General features: G+C 35.2%; 1 protein-coding gene across 2 annotated transcripts in view; it reads right to left on the bottom strand.

Annotated features, from left to right (window-relative positions):
• ADGRB3 (adhesion G protein-coupled receptor B3) overlaps positions 1-25,999 on the bottom strand; it is a 754,183-nt gene that overhangs the window by 15,593 nt on the left and 712,591 nt on the right. For both annotated transcript variants that reach the window (XM_054491608.2, XM_054491609.2), the window contains 4 exons: positions 19,202-19,297; positions 17,677-17,716; positions 12,025-12,668; positions 1,420-1,455 (listed from right to left, as the gene is read on the bottom strand). In XM_054491608.2, coding sequence (XP_054347583.1) covers positions 1,420-1,455; positions 12,025-12,668; positions 17,677-17,716; positions 19,202-19,297 — 816 coding nt within the window. The remainder of the gene's footprint in view (positions 1-1,419; positions 1,456-12,024; positions 12,669-17,676; positions 17,717-19,201; positions 19,298-25,999) is intronic.

The following is a 25,999-nucleotide window of genomic DNA, read 5'->3' as shown; positions in this document are numbered from 1 at the left end:
AATTGAGGCTTAATTTTAGATCTAGGTTTTTACTATATTTTGCCACTGATGCCTAGTGGGTTAATTCCTTCCTCCTTTCCTTTATACTAACATAACAATTTATTGCTTTTAGACAAGAATATATACAGTCTGATGCTCTATTTTTGGCTACCTGAAGAATAAATATTAAAAAGCTATAAAATATCTGTTCTTCAAAGGCTCTAAAAAATCTGAAGGCAAAGATTGCTGAATATTGTCTATTCAGATTTATATTCTTGACACTTTTATGCTAAAAACTTTGGATACAATAAAATATATATTCAGTGCTAAGTTACTACAATGAGGCTGCATCAGTATTAAAATTTGCTATTTAATCGTAGATAAATGATTCCTTATCATTACTTTGTATCTTGTAGTCTGAAATGTTACTGAAAAGAACCAATTATCCTTGGACTCCATTCAGGGTAAAACCATTGTTGACCATTGCAATAAATAAATACAAGTCTTAGTTTTGACACATGATGTACATTGTAGAGCTACAACATTCATCTACATAAATGAAATGACTGAATTAGGAGTAGTTAGTACATTCTGGGAGGCTTCTGTAATTTTAGGAGTATCAATTAAGAGTATTGAGTTCTATGTATGCATCACAAAGGTACAAATATACTGGAGAAATATATAATGTATTATATCCAATTATGTTAGCAGACTATGAATCATATCCAATTATCAATATACATAATTACATTTTATGTGATGCTTAAACATCATTAATTTTGTATTTAGCATAACCTCCTCAGATGGTATGATTTCAGTACTTTCGAGTAAACATATTACAGCATCAATATAAATTCAATGTAAACTGGAAAATGAAAATTTTCATCTTGTTTGTATCTGAGAAAAGGCATTTACTAAACACAGGAGCACATTGAATCAATAGATTCTATTGAAAAAAAAAACCATCAAATGTACCACAGAGAACCTAAATAGCAGGAATCACAACATGAAACAAGTAATTTTCAGAGAAAGCCTAGCTAACCAGCCTAAGCATACTCACAGGATCTCTTCAGGCAGTCACTGAAGTAAAACCAAGAAAATTGCTTTAAATATAAAAATCAGGAAGCTGACATTCCCCCTCCCTACAAACTGAATCAACCAGGTTCAACTCCTAACATAAATTGTTCACTTATCTTAGTATGTATAAAACAGATTCCTCACTTGTCCAGAAAATCTCAGTTTAGCAAATACTTAAAGTAATTCAAAATTTAAAAATTTCATCCTATACAGGATAAATTTTAATTAAAAATGTTTGACTTATTTAATTAAATTAGTACATAATGCCCTTACATGGCTGCATAGAGTAATAATATTTAAGTAACTATATATTTATTTTGAATTCAAGTAATTACAATTCTAAAATAATTCGTATACACTTACCTCAAAGTCAAGGTCTGAATATCGTGATTTTCTTCTCTGTAAGATATATTTTTAAAAAGAAGGAGAAAAACCAATAAAGTTATGTTTAGTCATTCAAACAAAATGAAAAATCATCATTTTCATTAAAGATAATCCTGCTTGTTTTATACATATTTCCTTCACATAAGGAAAAATGTAAAATTTCATGAATCATGAAAAATTTTATGATTTCAAAATATTCCATTCACAATTTTCTATTTTCACTTTGAACTTCCTTTAAAATTGGAGAATATAAAAATACAGAATATTTCTCATTTTGACCTCTTAACCCTAATTTTTAGTAATGAGAAATTGTTCCTATGAAAACTCAAACAGACATTTCAATCTTGAAAGAGACTTTAGGCTTACTACAGCAAAACTACAGACAAAGAGGATTAAAAGTTGTGTAGGAAAAACTGTCTAGTTACCTCGACATCTTCAACCAAACTCTAGTTTTCATTTCTACCAAATTCTAACCAGTCCTCTAAGTCCCAAAGTTCTTCATAAGTCTCACCCACATATTTCTTGTAATTTGATAGTCCTCCATGACAGAAAAGTCCTTCTCATTGCTAGTCCTAAGGAACTAAAGTATTTGTTCTAGTTCAGCAAAACAAACTATTCTGCACCCCAGTAAAATGTAGATGTACATGTAAATGTCTCACAGTGTTTCTCTATGGCTCCACTTTTATTAAACAGTTTCTGAAATCTAGTTATAGATAAAATGCATTAATAAAATAATGAGGACTGATACAACCAGAAAACAGGATTACAATGAAATTATTATAATTCATGTGATATGATTTTCATGATATTAGTATAACGTATTCTTAGCAAACTTTTAGTACAGATTTTTTAAATTTAGAATTTTTTGATGAGAGAGAGAATGAAACAGGGAGAATTAACAAACAATTAAAGCATGTAATATTCAGGCAGTAGGAAAAATATATAAACCTTTGGGCAAAATTTTGTTTTATTTTTCCCGTGCTCCCATCCCAACACCTACAAACTTCAATAATTTAATAGGAAATCATACCCAAGATAGGTAGCAGACTCTAGTCTGCATTTTAACTCTTGAACATTAGGAGAGACAGAAAAGAAGCACTAATGTAGTTTCTTGAAAACTATGATTAAATTTCTGCAGCTACAGTTAAAATTGTCATTACAAAATCAGAACCTCACTGTATACCTAATCCCCAAACCATGTTTCAGTAGACAGAAGGGGACACGCCGAAAGAAAGGTTTCATATTTTAAGTGAAAAATTCCTGAAATAATTTTATTTTAGTGAAGCTGTTTAAGATTGAAAATGCAGTCTTCAAGTACAATCAAGGAGAGGGCTGAAAGGAGACTGCTTTATTAAATGAAAACTCAGCATGTTGATCTCACTTTCTTCTTGTCTCCAACAGCACCCCAGCCTTGCCGTGGTGACATCCAGGCATTGAGCCCAGCCCTCTTTTGCCATCTCCCCGCCACTATTGTTATCTAACTGTGCTGTGTAAAAACCAGGCTCCAGTGTACTGCACTACACTTTGCTGCAATATGCTAGACTAAATGTCAGGGCTTCCATTCTGCTCTTGGATACCTTTCTTGGCACTGTGACTAAGCAGGACATTTTTGTCAGTACACATTAAGTAAGATTCTTTCTTAATACAGCAAAATTCAAGGCTGGAACAGTTTTAAGCAATAATTATAAAACAGTCATGAGCTTTCCATTTTATTTGGAAATTAAATAGTGACATCTTGTGAAAAAGATTTAGAAGCAAGAGCAAAAGATAGGAACCTAGAAGATCACCAGAGATAGATTCTGTTTCTGAGATCAGGTATGTCAATGTGAAATACGTAAGGAAAATTGACACACTCATACAAGTAGATCTCACTCTTATTTAATTTTATTAAAATTGAATTCTAACATAAGGCATAGCAGAACTGGCAGTCTTGAAGGATTAGACTAAGGAATGAACAAATCAGGCAATACTTTCTTTCTTTTTTTTTTTTCTTTTTCGAGACGGAGTCCCGCTCAGTCTCCCAGGCTGGAGTGCAGTGGCGCGATCTCGGCTCACTGCAATCTCCGCCTCCCGGGTTCACGCCATTCTCCTGCCTCAGCCTCCCGAGTGGCTGGGACTACAGGCGCCCGCAACCACGCCCGGCTAATTTTTTGTATTTTTAGTGGAGACGGGGTTTCACCGTGTTAGCCTGGATGGTCTTGATCTCCTGAGCTTTTGATCCGCCCCCCTCGGCCTCTCAAAGTGCTGGGATTACAGGCTTGAGCCACCGCGCCCGGCCCTTGAGCCACCGCGCCCGGCCTGTTGTGGGGTGGGGGGAAGGGGGAGGGATAGCATTAGGAGATATACCTAATGCTAAATGGCGAGTTAATGGGTGCAGCACACCAGCATGGCACATGTATACATATGTAACTAACCTGCACATTGTGCACATGTACCCTAAAACTTAAAGTATAATAATAATAAAATAAAATAAAACATTAAAAAAAAAGGAATGAACAAATCAAACAAACAGATTCTAATCAAAAGAGCCTAAAGATGGTGGTGGGATTTGGAGTGGGTGCAAAATAAAGCAGTAAAGCCTTAAAAATTAGAGAGTGGGAAAAAAAATGACAGATTTTTACAGTCCAAGTGAGTTAAAATAGTGTGTAAAGTTCTTCAGGTTTCCACAATACTGACCAAGTGTTTCAACCTTTTATTGTTTATACAGCATTTTCACATTTGCACATGCTACCCACCCGTGGGATGGTCGGATAAAATATTATTTATTTTCCTTACTTTATGAATAAGAAAATTTGAGGGTCAGTGGAGTTAAAATGACTTGCCCACTTCACCTGGGTGGTAAGCAAATGAGTTGGGATTCAAACTCAGGACTTCTGACTCCAAGCGCAGCATTTTATTTACTATCTCTTGCTGTCTTCTCAGTAATACAGGAGTGATATGTTACAGCAAAAATGCCTGTGATGTTTTGCTAATTGTTACCAGACTCAGCAAAAATAACAATAGATGAGCCAGTCATCCAAGTCTGACTTTCTAAGCATAAAGCAAGGTCAAGCAGATTAACTTTTACTTGTCAATTGCATTTTGAAGGAGGAAAAAAACTAGCAATTTGATATTTACATATTTGAGAAAATATCTGTGTTAAATAAAATAACTTAGAAATCATTCTAATATGCAATCATTTATAAGCAATGATACAAGAAGAAACAGTAGGAGACTTCTCCATTTCCAGACATGACTCTCTCTCTCTTTTTTTTTTTTTTTTTTGAAATGGTCTTGCTCTGTCACCCAGGCCGGGGTTCAGTGGCAGGATCACAGCTCACTGCAGCCTCAACATTCAGGGCTCAAGTGATCCTTCCACCTCCGCCCTCCTAGTAGCTGGGGCTATAGACATGTGCCACAACACCTGGCTAAGTTTTGTATTTTTTATAGAGATAAGATTTTGTCATGTTGCCTAGAATGATCTTGAACTCCTGGGCTCAAGTGATCCACCTGCCTCGGCCTCTCAAAGTGCTGAGATTACAGGCGTGAGGCCCCACCCCAGCCTTAGTTTATCTTAAAGGGGCATGGGGCATTGGGAAATTGATGGTGTAAAGAAAGAATAAGAACATTCAATTCTGTTCAGTTTTGGTCTGTTTCCACCCTTGGTATACATACAGTGTACTGGAAAGTCTTTCAAAGTATTGAAGTTTATTGAAACCCTAACTGACTTGCATGTTTATTCAAATGTCTTTCTGAGCTCTCTAAAATATTAATTCCAGAGAAGAAAGTGATTGGAAATTGTTACATATGTTTTAAATTAAGAACCAACTGAGAAAAGTGATCAAGCCATAACAATTTTTCTGATAATCTGATAACTTTTAAAAATGCTACATGTAAATTTAATATAAGCCAGGGATAGGTGATATTGAAATATTTTATGAAGATACAAATCCCTCTGTACATATATTCCAATTTTGCAAATAACCTAATGTAAATAATCCTTTTTCTCAAAGTAGGTAATGGAAACCTTCTATGGTGTTTCGTCTTCCTAATTTCTATGCTGTTTCCTCTTCTTAATTTCCCATTTAGAACTCATCCCAACTTGTATTCTATTCTTAATACTCCATTAAAATTCCTCTTGCTGACAGTCTCTGATGAGCTCTATCTGGTCAAATTCCAAGGTCAATTTTCTGTCCATCTTATTGGACACTCAGAAGCTTTTGAAAGTTAATCGTTTTCTCATTAAAACAATAATCAGCTCTCAGTCTTCTTATTTTTCCCCCTCTTACTTGCTGCAGCTTATGCTGAAGTCCCCTTTGTTGGCTCTTTCATATCCCTGCCTTCTAAATGTTGAGTTCCTGGGCTCTCTTCTTCCTCTTATTCTCTTCTGGATACCATAATTCATTCCCATGATTTTGAATACCATCTTTTAAGTTCCAAACATCCTCTATTCCTCCTGCCTTTCCCATGATAGAAAATGCTGGATTTCTAATTGGTCAAGCGAGAGACTCAAGAGTCACCCTTCCTTCCTTTCTGTCCCTCGTCTTCCACATTCAATCCATTAGCATGTGCCGTCTGTTCTATCTCTGAAATACTTCTTGTTCTGCCCACTGTTTTCTATCTCCACTTTCACCTCCACAGTCAAAGCAACTGTTATCTCTTGTCTGGATTATTTCAGTAGCTTTCTGACTGTCATCCAACTTTCTGTTCTATCTCCTCTCCTAAAACCTCTGGCTTCTAATCCTTTGCTTTCTAAACAACCAAAGTTATGGATGAATGGATGGATGGATAGATGAATGCATGGAAAAATCATTGTGACAATCTTTTGTTTAACAGAACTCATTTGCTTCCATTGCTTTACAAGACTGCAAAGTCTGCTCTCTCCTTTGCATTTTAACTTCATCTTAAGGAGTTCAACATTAGCTACACAGGTATTCTGATCTTGTGAGAATATGCCAAAACTCTTTTCTACCTCAGGATCACTGCACTTACAGTTTCTTTTGCCTGAAAAATTCCCTCAGCTCCTTGCAAGCCACATTACTTCTCAATTTTATTTCTTACAGTAAATGGCACTTTCAGATGCTTCCCAGAACACCTTATCTAAAGAAATCTCTCCCTTTCATTCCATAGTTATTACCCAGTACTGCACACTATTTCATTCATTGGTTTAATGGTTAATTCTCTGTCTCTCCCATTGGGTGTATTCTCCACAGGGGCAAGATCCATTTCTATCTTGATTACATTTAGATCCGCAGCATCTAGCAGAGGGCATGGCACAATAGGAGACATTCACAAAATTATTGGCAAATGATTAAAAGAGCTGCACGATAACAGCCAAAAGTATTCAAAAGAATGTGACTTTTTATTTTTGTTTTGTTGTTGCTGCTTTGCTTGGGCATACTCTGAGAGAATTTGTTTAAGCAGGTAGACTAAACACACAAGGAAAACCATTATGAGTAGGTCAACTGACAGCTAAGAGAATCAAGACAATTTGCAGGAAGGCATGGCTATCACTAATAGAAAGGAGAAATTCTTTACAATGATTTAAAAGTGAGAAAATGTACAATAGTATGAAGCTACTCAAAGGAATACTTAGCAAATGTATGCAGAGAGGCCCTTCTCCACATCTAAATCTTGTAGAAAATTTCTCAAAGGGAATACTTCATTGTTTTTGTCACTGCAAATTAAGCTGGACAAGATACTAGAAGATTCTCAGCAAGTAATAAATTCCACTGACTAATGAATGGCAATATGACTGCCATTAAAATTTCTATTATAAAGTGAGCAATAAACCTACTTGCAAGGAGAAAGTTCTGGTAGCAAATCCATTAAAAATAGCTGTGGAAATGATACCTGAGAATAATTAATTTTTAAAAATGACTTTTATTCAAGCTAATTTTGTTGTATGCCTGCAAGAGAGACAAAATTCTGTAATCTAGGAGTAAAAGCAAAACAGTAAAAAAGGGCAAGTCTTCCTTTCATCAGACTTACATGAGAAAAAAATGTAAAAAAGAAAAAGTTGTTTCTGCACGTGGTCAATTTTATAATGGTTTCTGTTAGTGACAGAGTGCCCTAGTTCCTAAGCGAGGCCATAACATTTTTTCTAATATTGTGAATATCGATTTAACTCAGCATTCAAACTTCTTTGCAGAAATTCAGGGCATTACAGTAATGACATAATAATAACATAATCTTACATCTAAAGTGCTTCTTACAATTTCAAAGGTTTTTAATGTACATTATCTAATTTGATCCTCACAATAGCTGTAAGAGAGGCACTTGTAATGTGATATTATTGCTAAAATATTTTACCTTTAAAAACCATTATGCTGAGAGCTCTATAATTCATGTCCAGAGAAAAACTGGTGTATAAAAATTTAGCCTAGAATGGTGTAATTTGTGGCCATTACAAATTGAGAGAGACTTATTTGGTTTCAGACATATAGGTAAGCTTATACACAAATAGACAAGCTAGAACAACAAAACCTTCTATTTTGGACAAGAATTTTATAATGTACTTACTGTTATCAGTTATTAAGTTTTTTATTGATAAGAAAAATTAAGGCAAGAACAACAGAAACCACTTAAGGTGTTTACATTTCAGCAAGATGGTCCACAAAAATTCAAATGATGGAAGAACTGAGATGCCACATAGGGGACCATGTAGTAACCCAGGGATTAGCAGAAGAGGTCAGTGTACCTCCTAGGCTGGACAGATACAAGGAGAGGGCAGAGTGACTTAAGCCCAGGGGTTGCAGCACCTGGCATATACTGGAAGCACTGTGGGAACTACACCAGACATACAAGGTGCTTCCAAAAGCAGAAAGAGTAAGGGAGAAAGATCCCAGGTTTCCCTCTTTTCCTCAACCTCTACTCTCTCACCAGTGCTTCCTGTTGGCAGAACCCAGCCAAAAGCCAGTGACTCAAGAACCTGAATTAACCTTGAATGATACAGGGAAAAGAGTGAAGAATGGACCATGTGCTAAACATGTCCAAGATGTGCACATAAGTTGGAAAGACTCTTGAGTGAAAAAGTGCTTACTATTTAAATCTAACTTCTACAACCTGCCAAAGTAAATACCAGAGTTTCAATGATTCAGAACAAACACTGACCTGTCTCTCTACAATGTTGCAAATATAATTTTTCAGGAAATAAATAAATTAACAACAATCCAAGGTTTAAATTAGATTTTATAGTCCTCAAGTGCTTGAGAACCATATCTCTTTTGTCCCCTCTTGCTCAAAAGCAAAATCTTCGTATGTTTTTTGTTGTTGCTGTTGTTTTACTCTATGTATGCACCATGCACTCATCACATTTTGTTCATTAATTGAAGGTAAATGACTAAAGTGCTGATGACAATATCATTCTTCTTAACCTTAAGCAAAGCAGTTACAGGATATTTAGGGCTGGAGCCATTGTTGTGAAAAATCTTACTATATTAGTATTGCAATTATTCCATAATTGTGGCAGCTCTGTATCTAAAGTTTTCAGAATTGCTTAACAAGTTCATTTGGGAATGACTACAGTTAGAAAGAGAACATATCACCAGAAGGAAAGAAACAAGGTACTATTAGGCTCAGAGAAAATCTAGATATGTTTTTATGCCAGGAAACTTCATGAATTTATTGAACTTTTTATATCCAATAATTGGGGGTTAGCTGAACAAACTCCCATGAAGGCTGGAAGCTGTTGTGCTGGCACTGACTTCAGGGTTGGGGAGCCTCCTTCTTTCTTTGTTGCTTCTTGCTTATTTGAATAAATACTTCCACCCACTCACCCACTCAAGTCTTTTTGGCTTTCTTTTTTCCTCCCTCAACTCTCGTTGTTCCTCTTTTGCACTTTCTATCACATTCTATTCTACAACTGGTAGTGTTTACCCTCTTCTGTTTCTTCCTTCAGCACTTTCCATGCTGGCAGTTTGTGAAAACTGACTCCTCTGGAGGTAAAATGTGAGCGTCTTTATATTATATCCTTGAAAGTATCCTGAGGATCTTGGCCATCCTCTGCTGTGCCAGCTGCCCAGGCTGGATGTTCTCTATGGCTTTAATCTTCCTTCTTACTTAGAGGGAGAAAAGACTTAAATTGTTCTATTGCTTAGGCCTCATGTGATCCACATTATTTACCATTTTCACCTTAACATTATCTTCTAAGACTCAAGACACCTCCTGACTACTGTTAATCCCACTCTCTATGTAGATACTCAAGTCATTTTTCTGCTTTTCCTTTATTATTGTCAGAATACCATCTCCCTCACCAGTTGACCCTGCATATGCAATCTAGCAGAGCTGACAATTCTACTTGACAATGCATCATGCTGCCCGAGAAGAAAGCCAGACCAAAAACTTTATCATCATGAACACAGCCCATTTCCAAAATGTGTTAGTTGTACACACTTAAAGGACAAGGGCTTTACCCATTTCATGTCTTTATTAATCATAAGACCAAATGCCTATCAAGGATTAGAAAGAACTTTAAAGTTACCTTCATGCTAATATTCAGGCTCATTACTGTCTCTTCTAGATAGCATAAAATTGATCAGGACAGAAAGATTCTATTCCTAGATTTGCTATGCACTTGCTCTATAACCTTGAACAAATGACTCTAGTTTGAGGATTATAACGACTTATCCATTGCATGGAGGTGTTGTGAAGATTAATTCCTGTTTTTAAAGTGATTTGAGGATCTGCTAATGAAAGATGCTATATAAATGCTAATTTTTATTATTCATTCCCACATCTATATATTCTCTTTCTGCTATCTCATAAAATAGTCACCCTAAGCAATTACTATTAAATTCATTTAAAGAATGGAAATGAAGAACCAAATTTTCGTTCTGAATTCCAAATTTCCTTCCTTTTCAAGATGTAAGTCTTGTGATCTCTAAGTCATTTAAATGCAGATCTTTTGGTTGAATCACAGTTATATATAATACACTTAATAATAAGGATACGGAAATTTGGAAAAATTACAAACTGAAGAAAGAAGTTCTTGGAAATACAGTCTATTGTTCAAGCATAGAAAACCTGTACAATAGCAATCCAGCAAAATTTTCAGGCTTTTAGATGTAAAACATTTTTGTAACAACCAAAATATTTTCATGCAATTCTATTCAACCCCCTTTAACACATTTAAAAGAGCCATACTATACAGAAAACTTCCATATAGTCATTATGATTACTTATAATGTTATGTTATTATATGCATACTTACTGAAAATCCTTTTAAAAACTTTTGTGATTTTTGCATAAATATTTTGTAGTTTGTTCTTATGTGGTCATTATTACAAACCTGGAAGTCTGTGGTATATGCAAGTTACAAATAAGGAAACTGCAGCTATTCTGCTAATTCAGAAGGATGAAATACTTTTGTTCAGAAGGGAGCTTCAGTCACCCTGGACTTGAACTTGGCTTCTAATGAAGCCCTATCTATGCCTTTGGTTCTGAAGAATGATTCTGACCTAGTTATCCTTAGAAGACTTACTCAGTTTGAGGTTGATCCGGAACTTAGGGACTTATCTTAGATTCTATTCACATTACCATTTATTGTCTAGAATTTTCTCAATCAATTGGGAAAATCCTGAAAATTACCTTATTCATCGCATTTTTTAAGCCTCTCAGAATGCCTCTTCATTTTGACCTAGTGGAAGGAATGGCTTTGGGGAGAAGCATGAAACAATTGCCTCTGGGAACTTTTGGACACTTGAACATACAATTATCAGCATAAGTGTGTTGGAAAGGGCAGGCAACTAATTATAGTGCCTTTCTGTAGATGGTGTTTTATGTAATAATCTATTATACTAAAACAAGTGGTGATCATATAAAAGTATGCATGTATTGCATCATATATGAATATATACGTCAACCGCAGGTTTACAGCTATTTTTCACTGTATAAGCAGTGACGAGTTTACTCTTTACTTTTGGTGGCCTTATGAAAGCAAAAAGGCCATGTGGTTGGACCTCAGAATCCTAACTGTTAGTATGCTCAGATTACATTCTTCCTGACAATTCACACTAAGATAAAAAATTTTAATGGTCATTATTCTGTAAGTTAAGAGCAAAATATTTACTCTGAATAATATTGATCTACTGTAATAATAATTAGTTTTTCATCAGTATAATGGTAAAACATTTAGAGAAATATTCCAATTTCATAATTTTTAACAGTTGCTGTTACACAGAAAGTGCAGATCAGATCTCAGTTTAAGTTTGTAATGCCACGTAGACACTGTGCACCAAAAGGACCTGTGGTACCTGAGAGACATCAGAAGAATCCTCTGTTATTTATTTATTTATTTTATTTTATTTTTTATGAGTGCCTAACTTAGTTCCCATGATGACTGATTAGTATCCTTTTATATATAATGGATTCCTTTTTTAATATTATCTTGAATAAGGGGATTATAATGCACTACTGAGAAAACGCTACATTGAGACTGAATCTCAATAGCCAGAAATTTTCATGATACATAACTGCAAAAGCTAATGTGAATCTTCTCTTCCCACACCAGTGTCACATCAATCAATCAACCAATCAATCAATATCTCTATTTATATCTATTCATATTTCAACTATCAAGGAAAAATTTAATCTTCCATGGCTCACCTCTAAAGAACTCATTGATATCGTTGATCCAGTTTCACTTCTTGATAGTCCTGCATTATCATCCAACTCAGAGGCCATGAAATTCTTCACAGCTGTGCGAGGTTCAAAGGGCAAATTCTGCATATGTTCCTGGGGTGCAAGATGTTGCTCTAAGTTCATATTGAACTGGTCCATTACAGGGGGATTCATATTGAATTCAGGGTTTACTTTGTAGTGCAATAGCCTTTCATGCGGCAAGGTTTCCATGCCAATATTCATTTTGCTTTCTTCTTTCATTGAAGGCTGGTTATTTACAGAACTTCTGGGCATCACAATATAGTCACTTTCCATCATTCTTTCTTGAGGATGGACTATGTCCATGTCAGCCCCTCTCAAATTATCATCCGTACATAAGTACACAGTTCTCCGCAATTCACTATTTTCTTTTTTCAAACATGGATTGCTAAGCTCATTCATACTCATGGGCATGTGCAAACCTGTGGGTTGCTGGATGATGACTTTGGAAATGACATTTCCAGGCAATGTTGAATAGCTTAGCCCTTCAGGGTTTGTTCCCTTTTCTTCTTCATCATCATTTAGAGAAATCCTAGAGAGTGTTCCTGTTATTGTGGCTGCTCGGCAAGGACCAATATCCTTATGAAGAACTGTGAGTAGGAATGTAAAGTTGAAGAAAGAGAGTTAATGTGTGTTTATTTTTCATTAGTATATTATGTTGTCTCTCTATCTACTAAACATTAAAGATATATTATTTGGTAGGTATGTTATTTAAAAAAAATACATATCAATTTGTTTGTACATGGTCCAGAGATTACTCAATCACTCTTTATTGATTCTGTTATGCTCTCATAGATCTCAGGTAGCCCATAGCTAAAGCATATCTGAAAGTTGATTAATAGGCTTTCAAAAATCTTAGTACCCTGTCCTTAAACAACTCTGTATAACTTTTCAGGGAAATAGGAGATTACCAGAGAAGTTTTCTCCATCAATCTGCTCCAAAGGATTTTTGTAAAATTATGAACATATTCATACAAATTTGATTTTTTTCTTAATGGCTTTCCCTCCAAAGTGTTCTAGAAGTAATGCTCATTAAAATGCCTCTTGAAGGGATAATTAATGGGAACTTCATCCTACTGGATCAGAAATCCCTCCAAAAATTATGCATATTGAAAATTAATGAGGATTTTTTCACTGAAGTCCATATGGTCAAGGTGGATACAATATTCAAAAGTATTTATCATATTCAGTTTTATATGGAAGAAAGAAAATTTTAAAAATTAATCTATATGCTGGAATGCCCTTATGGGAATATTAAAATTGCCAACTGAGTTTAAGAAAAAAACACTTCATGAACCTCCAAAATCTTTGTTCCACTTTAAGCCTAAGAATAATGATTTAGGAAAAAAAATCTATGATAACTTGCAGTATGAAAGGGAACAAAACAAAAATGCAAACCAAACCAAACAAAAACAATCAACAAAAGAGTAAATAATTCTTTATTAAAATATATTCTAGTTTTTTTTTTTCTCTTTTTGCCTCTGTAAAAAGCCATGTTTTGGGGATAATAGGGCAGAATAACACAAAGCATGCTTAGTTATGAACAATCATCAGTTTTGAGGATACAAATGAATAAAATTCTGAAGACTTATTTTTGTAACTTTGGAATTGAAAGCACACAGAATAGCGCTGTGCAAAGTTGGTTCAACATGCACATCTGGTGCTAACCTACCTACAAAGTAGAGCAATCATCATTTAAAATTTCATTAGGCATAGATGACTGTAAAAATCTGGTTTATTGTCTCCTCATAAAAAGTTTCAGATATACTGATTTTTTTCCATTATTATCCAATTTTCAAATAGGATCATAATTATTATGCATTAAAGCAGAGGTTGAAAAAGATTATGTCTTTCCCTGTTACATGGAAACAAGACTTTAAAATTATTTCAAAACATGAATCATTCATGTAATATCTGTTATCTTGAAAGATATTGTATCTAGTTATTGTATTATTGTCTCTTTACCTTGGGCAGTAAAAATCACGTTAAATTTACATCTTTTTTTAAAATTAAACAATTTTGTTGTGCCTTTTTATGTATTTAAGTGTTATACATAATAAAAAGTAGAATAATTCAGTTTTAAGAAGTTATTTCCAAAAGTCTTAATATAATAGATCAATAATGAATTGTAATTTCCAGGAGTAATGACACATGACATAGTAAGGGGCAAAGTATGCTAAATTTAATGATATTGTAATGATTTAATGATATTGTAAATAAATACTCAAAAAAAATCTCCAAATTCAGTGAGGAACACTTTTAACCCTCAATTGTATATAAAAATAATTCCAAAATTTATAGCAGTAAAATTTGTGGGAACCTATCTTATTTCATTATAATATATAGATAAGTTTAATCTTTTATTAAAAAACTATAAAGGAAGTATTGGTACTGTGTATTGACTCTATAATTTAAATTCGTACAAGATACATTGTTTTGCACAAATGTAATATGATTTATAATTATAGTCAACATATTTCAATCAAGTGATATAGTTGTGTTTGCTGAAAAAAAATACATATATATGTGGTGTGTAAAGAAAGATAATTCTTCTTATGCAGTAGTGGCTGCTCTATACGAGAGAAATATCTACCTCTTAGACTTACTTAAAATGTATATCCAAGTTTTGAATATACAGCATAAACAAATCACACCACCTACACATGAAAACATGATGTTACAGTGATGGGACTTTTGAGAGAAATTAATCAAGTAGTGAAACACAAATTCCAAACAAAATATAAAGCAACTGAATATTTGGCATGATCAGATGGAAATGCTGCCATTTAGGGAAGTGAATTTCACCTCAATACAAAGAAATATTATTCAGAGTTCATGAACATGCTTCAACATAGACAGACAACTCCAGATAAACTCAGAAGAAAGCTCCTAATGGGCTCAACTGAAAAGGGCACCAATAACAAATGAAAACAGAAAATGAAAACATAGAAAAATTATTTTCTAATAAAATAATGGCACTGGCCTGTATTAGGGATGCTAAATCCCAGCATACAATGAGGCCTGGGAAAAATCTGTAACTTAGTGAAGGAGAACAAGATAAATACTGCAGAGCTGAGATCACAGCTTAAGGAGGATAGTCTAATACAGTGGTACTCAAATTTTAGCATGCATCAAAATTATCTGGATGGCTTATAACTAGTTCCTATACCCCAGCCTCCAGTTTCAGACCCCAAAGGCCTGGGTTAGGGCCTCAAAATGTGCATTTCTAATAAGTTCTCAGGTGATGATAACACTGATGGTCTAGGGACCACTCTTTGACAACCACTGGTTTAATGTTATAGCTGTTAAAGGAAAGACAAACCTGTCTGCTCTTATATTGCTCCTCTATCAAGGAGAACTGTAATGAGTACACCAAATGAGGCTGAAAAAAACAACACTGAAGGTGGAAGATTAGGAATTAAATGAATACTTATTCATTGTAAATAAATTCAAGCTTCTAAACCCGGACAAATCACATTCCATCTTGGAACATAGATGTGGAAATTGGCACCATGGCTAGTGATTTTTGAGAAATTATGGCAGGTGGATGGAGCAAAGTGACAATATTATATCAATTATCCAAAAAAGGAAAATGATCAATTCTGGAAACCAAGCACTAGTGAGACTGCATTCTGGCAATATTTTGTTAGATTTTCAACAGGAAATAGTGATTTCTAATGCCCGGCACAGGTCCACTACAGGTTGCCAAATCACGATAGTTACCTTACTGTTTTGCTACGACCATACTCTACATAGAGTATTTAGATTAAATCCAGGAATGAGAATATGAGATTAGTCTCTCATATTCTTGTGATCATGACAGGATCTGAGATTCTGCACAGATGTTTAATGGTTTTGAGTTGAATCTGAAAACTCCAGGTAGAGGAGGTCTGCTGGTAGTAAGGGGGTGCCTTACTGAATATAGCAGGTTTCTCTACTAGGTTTCATGCCATTCAACTCTTTTAACTACAGTTTGAATGAAGACTTAGAAGGTAGTCTTATCAAACTTTTAGTCACCAAACAATGGAAACGGATAGTATGCTAACCTGAAATTGGTAAAATAATAGCAAATAGACATAATGCAAAGGACAAATTTCTTTTTCAAGGAAAACATACCAAAAACAAAACCTTTACAAATTAGACTGGGGAAGCCCTGACAACTTCTACAAAAATTCTTAGGAATTTCAGGTAAGTTGACACTAGTACTGAAATAGAAATAATATGTAAATCATTAATACAAGTAAAGAGCCCACTGTGATAAATGCTGGGTGAACATGTACATATTTGGGCATGATAATTTAAAATTATTGATAAATTGGAGGCTACCTTGGGCATCGTGCCTCAGAGAATGCTACAAGAAATGAATGATGAAACAAGGCTCGTTTAATCTGAAGAAAAAAATACTTGGATTGGGCTAAATGATAATTGCTTTAAGATAGTTGGATATTTAGATGAAGCAGATATCCACTGTTGTTTTAAAAGGCAGAAACAAGATCAACAAATAAAAGGTAAAATGAGGCATATTCTGTTCCTACAAAGGACCATATTCCAACAATTGGAACTATTCCCCAAAATTGAACATATAGTTTCCTTTAAAACTATTGAACCATCTACTCTGGTGAGAATTTAGCCACAGCCTGGGAGATTATGGCATACAAGCCTTCTAAACAGGACGTGCTGCAGAGTTTCTCTTCATCTTTTGTAAAATTAAAACCACAACAACCTTAATACACATACAGACAATGCAATTTCATCTTTACAATAACCCATATTCTGTACTTGATAAAATAGAGGCACAGAAAGGTTAAATTGGATGGCCTTACACCCAACAACCATTACTTGGTGGAAGGGAAATCTTATGTCTCCATGTGAAAGTTTTTCTGCTGTCATGGTGTTTCCAATGAACCATTCTTAGTTTTTCTCTCATTTCTCTTATTCTCTCTCTCTTTCTCTCTCTCTCTCCTTTTTCCTCCACAAACACACTTCCGTTACTACAATCCTTCCGTTTTAAAAATTCTATTTATTCATACACATAAATATGGAGACAAAAGTGACTCCATCTTGAATGCTAACCTACCATTTTGACTTCTCAATAACCCCAGTCCTATGAATGCCTCCTGATTCTTACTTTATTTACTGTGCTTAATGTAAGAACATGTACTCATTACAAATTCTGCCTTTAGATCAAAGCAACCTTGATGTTATTGTACAAATCATAGGCTACGAGGCACACAGCACTCTTGCCCATTCTGGAGGGTTGCCTTTAATTGTCTATACAGCATGTATCCCCTTTCCCTATGGTATATAAACCCTGTGTCTGAAGAGTAACTGTGTGGGGATCTATCTGTCTTGCTGCTGCCCAAGACTACACTCCTGTCTGTAAGTTCCCTAATATCCTACCTTTTACCGACAACTAGATTTTTCTGCCTTGTTCTTTGGTTTCTCAGCTCCTTTGGCATTTGGGGGCTGCTTTACATATACAGCCCTTTCACAGAAAAATATGTAATGTGTAAACCACAGCATTTCCTTTAAAATTAAAATCTATAGAAATGATTGAACATCCCTACTGATTAGATTTCAAAATCTAAATATTCTTACCTGATCGACAGGCAATGTCTACATCCTTTTCAAAGTCTGTCTGTAACAAAAAATAATAAGACATAGAACCATCATTTAACGAAGACCTCAAGTGTCTTTTACTAATCAGATTATCTGAAGTTTACAGATACCTAACTTGGCAGTACAAGTTTATTGTTTTGTGCATAGGAAGTTTCTCTAGGTATAATTAGATTGTTTTCGACAGTGTTTCCTAGAGCCCAAATGTTAAATAAAATCAAAGGAAACATAGCACACAATTTTAATAAGATAATACAATACCTAGTGTCATCTTCAGTCTGGAAACTGATTACTATGTATTAGAAGGATAGAATTTTAAGGCAATTCTCTAACCATAATAAAGACATCAGAATGTGAATTATTATGAATATACTTAAATAATTATGTTTGTTATGGGCATTTTTAAACATTCAATTTGAATATATTGCTTGTAATGTAACATCTTATAATCCAGCTTTGTCAAACTAGGTTAAACTAGGCTCAAACTAGGCTCTTCTAATGATTCATTTTCACTCAAATGTGGCAAAAAGCTTTCAGGTTTAGGGCTTAAAATTGAAGATTAAACCATACTCATCTGGTCGAGAACCTTCTGGGGTTTAGTTGTGACCTCATATTTTCCTAAAACTTTTATTTTAAGCAAATCAATTAATGTTTTGAAATGATAAAATTTCATTATCTTGATCAGAGTCTTCCAATCAAATGCCTTTCCCTATCAATATTTTAAATCAGAAATTTTGGCTATTTGTTTTTAGTAAGGAGTTGATTATTCTTTGTAAAGTCTTAGTTACTAATGTATCATCTAGCTTATTGTTGCCTAGTTCAAAAAAGTTAATAATAAATTGAATATACTGTAAAAAGAAAACTTTCCTATTTAATTCCTGCTTTAAATGATAGAGTTTAAATCTCATCTTATTTCTAAAATACATCAAAGTGGTTATACCTAAAGTACACTTTGATTCCAATAATAACCAGAGCTCATATACAATAACTGGTCTTTCACTAAAAGGGTGGCTACTCCTTACACTTTAGAACAGTGGTTCTTATCTCAGGCTGCATACTGGAATCACCAATACCTAGGTCCTACTCCCAAGATTTTGATTTTAATTGGTCTGTGGTATGGCTTCCCTGATGATTCCAATGTTTCACTAAGGCCAAGAACCACTGCTTTAAGACTAGAAATGCAGGTTCATAGTGTTCTGATCTGTAAAAGACATCCATATGATCCTATGCACAAATCATTAGCCCTAATTCTACGCAAGGAGGAACATACTTCGCAGTGTTGCATAGAACTCCCACACTCAACACCCCAGGGAACCAACAACACGTCCTTGACTCTGAAGCCATCTGGAAATAATACTTCTGTGGTACCAGAGTTCACAGTCTATTAATGAACTGAAGCCAAAGTCAATCAAAATGAAAATTTTACACTGTTTTACTCATAAGGATTTTTTTATTCCCTTGAGAAATCATGAGTTAATTAACAATCAGAGGAAAAATAAAAACTCACCATGATTTGAGCATGCCCATTAGGAAAAGAACTCGAAGAGTCTGCATTGATGGGATCCTGACAGTTTCTCAATCGGCATCTAAATGCATCCTGAACCTGTGGGGAGGGGGAACACATTAATTTTCTTCTCTCTTAATAATGACAAGATACTCTCTATATTGACAATCAACTCTGAGGCAGTGGTTATCATTGATTTTACTATCTTATACCGATTTTGTTTACTTCTTTTTTAAAAAACTTATTATTATTATTACTACTATTATTTTTTGAAACAGAATTTCACTCTTGTTGCCCAGGCTGGAGTGCAATGGTGCGATCTTGCCTCACTGCAACCTCTGCCTCTCAGGTTCAAGCGATTTTCCTGCCTCAGCCTCTCAGGTAGCTGGGATTACAGGCATGCGCCACCACGCCCAGCTAATATTGTATTTTTAGTAGAGATGGGGTTTCTCCATGTTGGTCAGGCTGGTCTTGAACTCCTGACCTCAGGTGATCCGCCCACCTCCGCCCCCCAAAGTGCTGGGATTACAGGCATGAGCCACCGTGCCCTGCCTTGTTTACTTTTTAATACAAATGCTGGTGTACCTGGACTTTTGCTGTATGCCAAGGAAATTTATCACTTGCTGTAACCTATAGAGGGAAGTGCTGGGAACTCCTTAGCTATCAAAATAGCTATATCTGGCTCAACACTAATAATTCTTGCCAGAAGGCAGATTTATTCCACTGTTGTACATAATATGTGTATCTTTTAAGGGAGATTTACTATTTGCTATGGCATAATCTTCATAACAGCTTTATGTATTATGAAAAATGAGATTATTCAATGATCTTTTGACTGAAATTGATTTGGGATGTTTCTTTTTATGTCTCATGTAAGAAATCTTTGAGTAGACTATCTCTTGTCTCCCTTCAAGTACTATGTGCCCTGATTTAAAAACAAAACATAATGAAACAAAAGGGAAACAAAACAGCACTACTTCTGGTGGACTGACTTGCCAATAAAGTCACTTTGCAAAGCCAAACTTCCTTAATGTCCAAACATCCATTTATAATCAAATTCTGAAGAAAGAACAAACATATCTCACAAAAGTTCTAAGAACATTACATTAATTCTTTTGTTAAAAAACAAGTCAAGGAACATGAATAGCTGGGTAGCAAACACAAAAAGCAATTGATAGTTATTCTTTTCTTACAGTGTCTCAGCATCAGCATGTTCTTTCCACTTCCAGAGGTTCATCAAGCTCCCCACGAGCTGTTGATGGACATCTTTACAAGTAGCTACTTATTCCAAGTCAATGTCAAGGTCATTTCACTACTTTGTTTTTCTGACTTCATATTATTGACTTTCCCTTTCTTGTTTATTACACTCTGTTTTATTGGATTAAAAAACAAAGCACAGACGATGTTTTCCCTGTTTTACTGATGCATCATTATAGGGACTAATAAGGCTAATATATAGAGATTTTCGCTTTTGAGAAGCAGTGATATAAGATCTCTTGTCACCATTTTGATGTGAGATAGTCATAATACACCTGTTGGCCAGGAAACAAAACAAAACAAAACAAAACTGAGCCTATTACGTTGTTTTTAGCTTCCTCCTTGTCCTCTCACCCATTTCATAGTCATTAGTAGCCTCTCTCCTAAATTGCCACATTGCAGGATTTGGAAACTGACACTAAGTCTAGTCACAACCAAAGACTGGCCAACTGGGTCAATAATGAGACCTCTGTCCACTTCTATTTCTCCACCTCCGGTCCTAATCCTACTGATGTGGCCATAATGTCTGTGAAACAAAGGAATGGGGATAGACTCAGTGTTCTCTGACCTGTCTTCCATTCTATTACTCTAATATTTCTAAATTTAAAATTTCTTTGAAAAAGAATGCATTATCTGATACCCAGCAAGGTAATTTCTTATTTCCTTTTTCAAACACATCAGTTAAAGTACAGACGTAGTGAAATCTAGTCTGATCATCTTTTCCTGAAGAACTGAATAAATATTTATAACTAAATAATCTAGCTTTTCCTGGTAAAGGAGACACAACCAGGACAAAATTAGATTTTTCAGATGTGAAGGCTTTCAAGCTCCTCCTTTTTAGATTAAGAAGTTGTTGTACGTTTTAAAGAGAGACATTAGTAATCAAAAATTGGTAATGAGTCTTTGTCAGATCATTACTTTTTCTATTATGCAGACATTTGATTTGGGGAAACCACTAAGAAAGTATATCTGTTTTAAGAAAAAAAATCCTAGAAACCAATGTCAGAAAAATAGGTACATGTTAATTTTCTGTTTGCGCCTCAAGGCAACCATTAAAGAAACACATTTTACAAAGGAAGATAAACTATGTTAGCAATGGTGCCTTCTGGGAGCTTGTCTCATGAAGATTTCTATCAAGCATATTTCTAGATCAGCATATATAAAATGAGAAACGTTTTGGTAATACCAAAGATTAATTTGAATGGTCCTTGCTAACCACTCCCAACTTTCAGACCTTCAAAGCATAGTTGCCAATATTTTTGGCTGACTATGAAATATGGAAATATAATTTCTGTAGGTTTCTCTTCAAAATCAACTCTTAGTTGCTTGAAGGAGATGTAAAAGAAATCCAGGTCTTTTCAGAACACACACACATATAAAATCAATACCTTCCACTACCAAACTCCCAAATGGGACAATAGATAAGGGCATTTCTACACTGAATAATGATGTCAGCTTCATGAACCATTAAATGCTATTCAGAAGAAATATAAATCAAAAAAGAATAAATATTCTCCAGTAAATTCAAGGTCATTTTAATGGTTGTATAAATGTCACAATTTAAGTGCTAGATTCTCTGACACTTTTAGTGCCTCTGATACCTCTAATTTAGAAGGATTTGCAGAAGAAATTCTACTTGATTCTAAATGCTCCATTTTATTTATTTTTTTAATCTTAAAAATGTATCTGGGGGCAGGGCATGGTGGCTCATGCCTGTAATTCCAGCACTTTGGGAAGCGAGGCGGGCGGAACATGAGGTCAGGGGTTCGAGACCAGTCTGGGGAATATGGCGAAATCCCGTCTCTACTAAAAAATACAAAAATTAGCAGGGCGTGGTGGCAGGTGCCTGTAATCCCAGCTACTTGGGAGGCTGAGGGAGGAGAATTGCTTGAACTTGGGAGGTGAAGGTTGCAGTGAGCTGAGATTGTGCCATTGTACTCCAGCCTGGGTGACAAGAGAAAGACTATGTCTCAAAAAAAAAAAATGTATCTAGGGAATCTGGATGAATTAGTCTATATTAGTCTTAAATATTTGTCCAACACTCTCAGGAAAAAATGATTAGATTAGATTTCATAGTGCATATTTCTTATCACAGAATAGAATACTTCAGGCAAGATGGTATCTGGAAAAAGCATTCACAGCTATTTGAAAGTGTTTGGATAATTAATTGAATTTTATATCTGGTAAACTAAGAGGGGCTTGATTTTGGTGAATTGATGTGAGTTGTGCTGATGAAGAATAATTGAATTTTTGTAAAAAGCAAGTCTATATTTCAAACAAGCAGAAAACACAAAAAATAAAAAAAAAGACAGAATCTAGATCTTGCTTTCTCAGTCAGAATATTAAAATATTCTATGCCAATAGTAATATTTATAATGCCTGGCAATAATATTTTTCTTTGACTTACCATTTGGAAAATCACTTATTTTAGGTAACAACTAAATTTAAGATTTATTAGATATTAAAATCACTGCATCTTTGAGTTCTTGTGAAATTAACATTAAAAAAATTACTTGATACCAGTAAATGCAATTTTTTACTAAACCTATAGGAAACAATTTAATGTTTAAGATAAATTATGGCACAGTTAAAATCTAGACTTCAAATTTTTTCTTTTTTAATAATCTGTAATAGATCTTTCACCTGAATTGATAGGCAGAGGGTCAAATATCTCAGGAGTAGCAAGGAACAGATATGTAACTAACATTGGGATATTTAGGAGACTTTAAGGCAATCTAATGGCATGTTGTAAAATGAAAAAAAAAAAAAAAAGAATGGTGAGAAAACATCACACAATAAGGTGAAGGAAAAACAACAAGCTATTAAGGTTGTCTCCTGAAAAGAATCCAACCATGCACTTCCAAAGTTATTTTGACTGGCTCCTGCTAGGGGTTGCTCTAAAAACTCCTGAAAAAGCTATAAACTCTGATGGATTTTTGGATGAGACATGAGTTTGAAGAGGTTTGCAGGGCTGTGTCTCGCTCTTGTCTTCTGAACCAGGAGAGGGATTCACTTTATATCAACAGCAGCAGGCTGAGAGTTTCTGGATTGGTCCTCGCTCTGAAGGCAGCTGGCAGAGTGTCATTGTGGAAGCTGGTGCCAGAGTTAGAGATTGCTAGGGAAGAGCACCGAGCGATGTTTGGCAGTGTTGCAATCCAGACAAACCTCACAGGAAAGAGCTACACAATTTGAAGTGGGCTCTGTATTTAGCTACTGAGCAAATCAGACCCTGAATCTTCACTTTTAAGAAGACAGTTTTACCTATAGTAATTCTTCTTGATTTCCTATTCAAGAGGATCATTCTAAGCCAGGAAAATAAGTAAAGTTACATTCTTGTAATTATTTGTAATTTTTCCTCTGGGGGAGAAGAGTTTCTTATGTGGCCTTTTATTTTTTGAATCTCATTTCTACCATTGTTTCGTATTTGAACAAACAGCTCAGCTTTTTGTAATCATTAAACTCTATACAATCTAATTATGAAATGAATGACTTTTCAATTTCATATGTATTATGACAGTTGATATGACAATTGATATGAATGAATTATGAGTGACTTCACATTATTAATATATTAAATGACTTTGCTGATAGCAAAGTCAATAAACAAAAAGTGAAAATCTGCCATTTACTATATAATGAAAGAAAAATATGCACTCCAGACGCAAATTTCAGTCCCAATGACTATTAGAATCCCTTAATATCTAAAGGGTCTATCACTTAATCTCTAAAATTGTTATACCTCTTTACCTTCAAATTACTTTTTACATCAGTCTGAGGAGGTCATATAAGCTTCTCTAAATTATATGTCATGTGCATGATCTGAAAAACATGTAGCAGCATTTCTTCAGCATGAGAATAGAAAGGAAGGAAAGGGAAATTATGTGTCAGACCCCAGGATCCCATGCCTTCTCAGGTGATATTTCATTTCAGCCTCATGCCATCCCCTTTGTGGCAGACATTATTTCAGTGTCACAGAAGAGGACCTTGAAGCTTAGAGAGCTTAAGTAACTTGCTCAAGATCATAACAATAACAAGTAGCAGAGCTGGGAATGGAATCAGGTCACTTGACTTGAAAGCTAGTCTTCATTCCAATGTACCACCCTATTGTCTTACTGAACAAAGAATAAGATAGTTTAAGTGAAGGAATAAACCAAAACAATTATTTCCAACTGGTCAGAAATTAAGTTGCTGTACCATAATTTCCAACCTTTTATGATTTAGATAAAAAATAAGATATGAGTTAATCAGATAAGTTTTCAGTTTGAACTTTTATTTAAGACATATTGAACCTCCAGTTATTAGTTTAACAATATTGCAAGGACAATCTAGGAGTAGCAAGGAGAGAAAGGTGAAACTTGTCCATCCACATATCCACATGTCTGTGTTTACCTACTCTTCTTCTTCTTTTTTTTTGGCAGAGTCTTGCTCTGTCATGCAGGCTGGAGTGTGGTGGCACGATCTCAGCTCACTGCAACCTCCACCTCCTGGGTTCAAGTGATTCTCTGCCTCAGCCTCGTGAGTAGCTGGGACTACAGGCACCTGCCACCATGCCTGGCTAATTTTTTTTTTTTTTTGCATTTTTTAGTAGAGACAGGGTTTCACCATGTTGGCCAGGCTGGTCTTGAACTCCTGATCTCAGGTGATCCACCCGCCTCAGCCTCCCAAAGTGCTGGGATTGCAGGCGTGAGCCACTGTGCCCAGCCTACTCTTCTTGACTATAGACAGAAGCACCATGCTGCTACCCAGAGTAGGGAACAGCTGGGAGGGCAGTGTGAGGATCCCACAGAAGAACTGTGGGTAACAGCAAGCAATGGTTTGATGTTAACTGGCAGGCATGACAGAGTTTGTCAATTTCTGTTACAAACTCTCTGTCTGAACTTTTTTACTGATGTCATCTCACCCGTCTTATTTCATACTCTTGTTAACCCCTTAAATCTCTGCATGGACTAGGAGAACCATGTGTGAAAATCAAGACTGATGTAAATATTCATAATATAATAGCAATTTTGCTAAGTCAGGAAAGCTTAATCTGGAAGGAGAATTAGAATTTACATTTCCCTGCCTAAGAAGTGGGATGACTTTTGGGTCAAATGAGGTTGGTGATTTCTTGGAAAGGTGTATAAGAATATGCGCATATTGTCCTTGCCTGTGTGATGCCCATGCTTTTATTTAAAAGCAGTTTTTGTGCGCCTCATTCTCTGTTCTGGTAAAATCCAGGTTTATTTTTATACTTGCAGACATTATCCCATTTCAAGGTACTGCATGCTATTTTTTTTTCTTTTTAGAGATGAGGCCTCACTCTATCACCCAGGCTAGAGTGCAGTGGCTCAATCATGGCTCACTGCAGCCTTGACCTCCTGAGGTCAAACAACCCTACTGCCTTCTCCTCCTGAGTAGCCGGTAATACAGATACACACCACCACATCTGGCTAAATGATTTTTAAATTTTTTTTGTAGAGGTGGGGGTCTCACTGTGTTGCCCAGGCTGGTCTAAAAGTCCAGGCCTCAAGCAATCCTTCCATCTTGGCTCCCAAAAAAAAGTGC

The sequence above is a fragment of the Pongo pygmaeus genome, chromosome 5 (assembly GCF_028885625.2).
Source record: "Pongo pygmaeus isolate AG05252 chromosome 5, NHGRI_mPonPyg2-v2.0_pri, whole genome shotgun sequence".
In the NCBI taxonomy this organism is placed as follows: Eukaryota; Metazoa; Chordata; class Mammalia; order Primates; family Hominidae; genus Pongo; species Pongo pygmaeus.
Note: the sequence above shows the minus strand (reverse complement) of the source record. Positions and strands in the feature narration are given on the sequence as shown.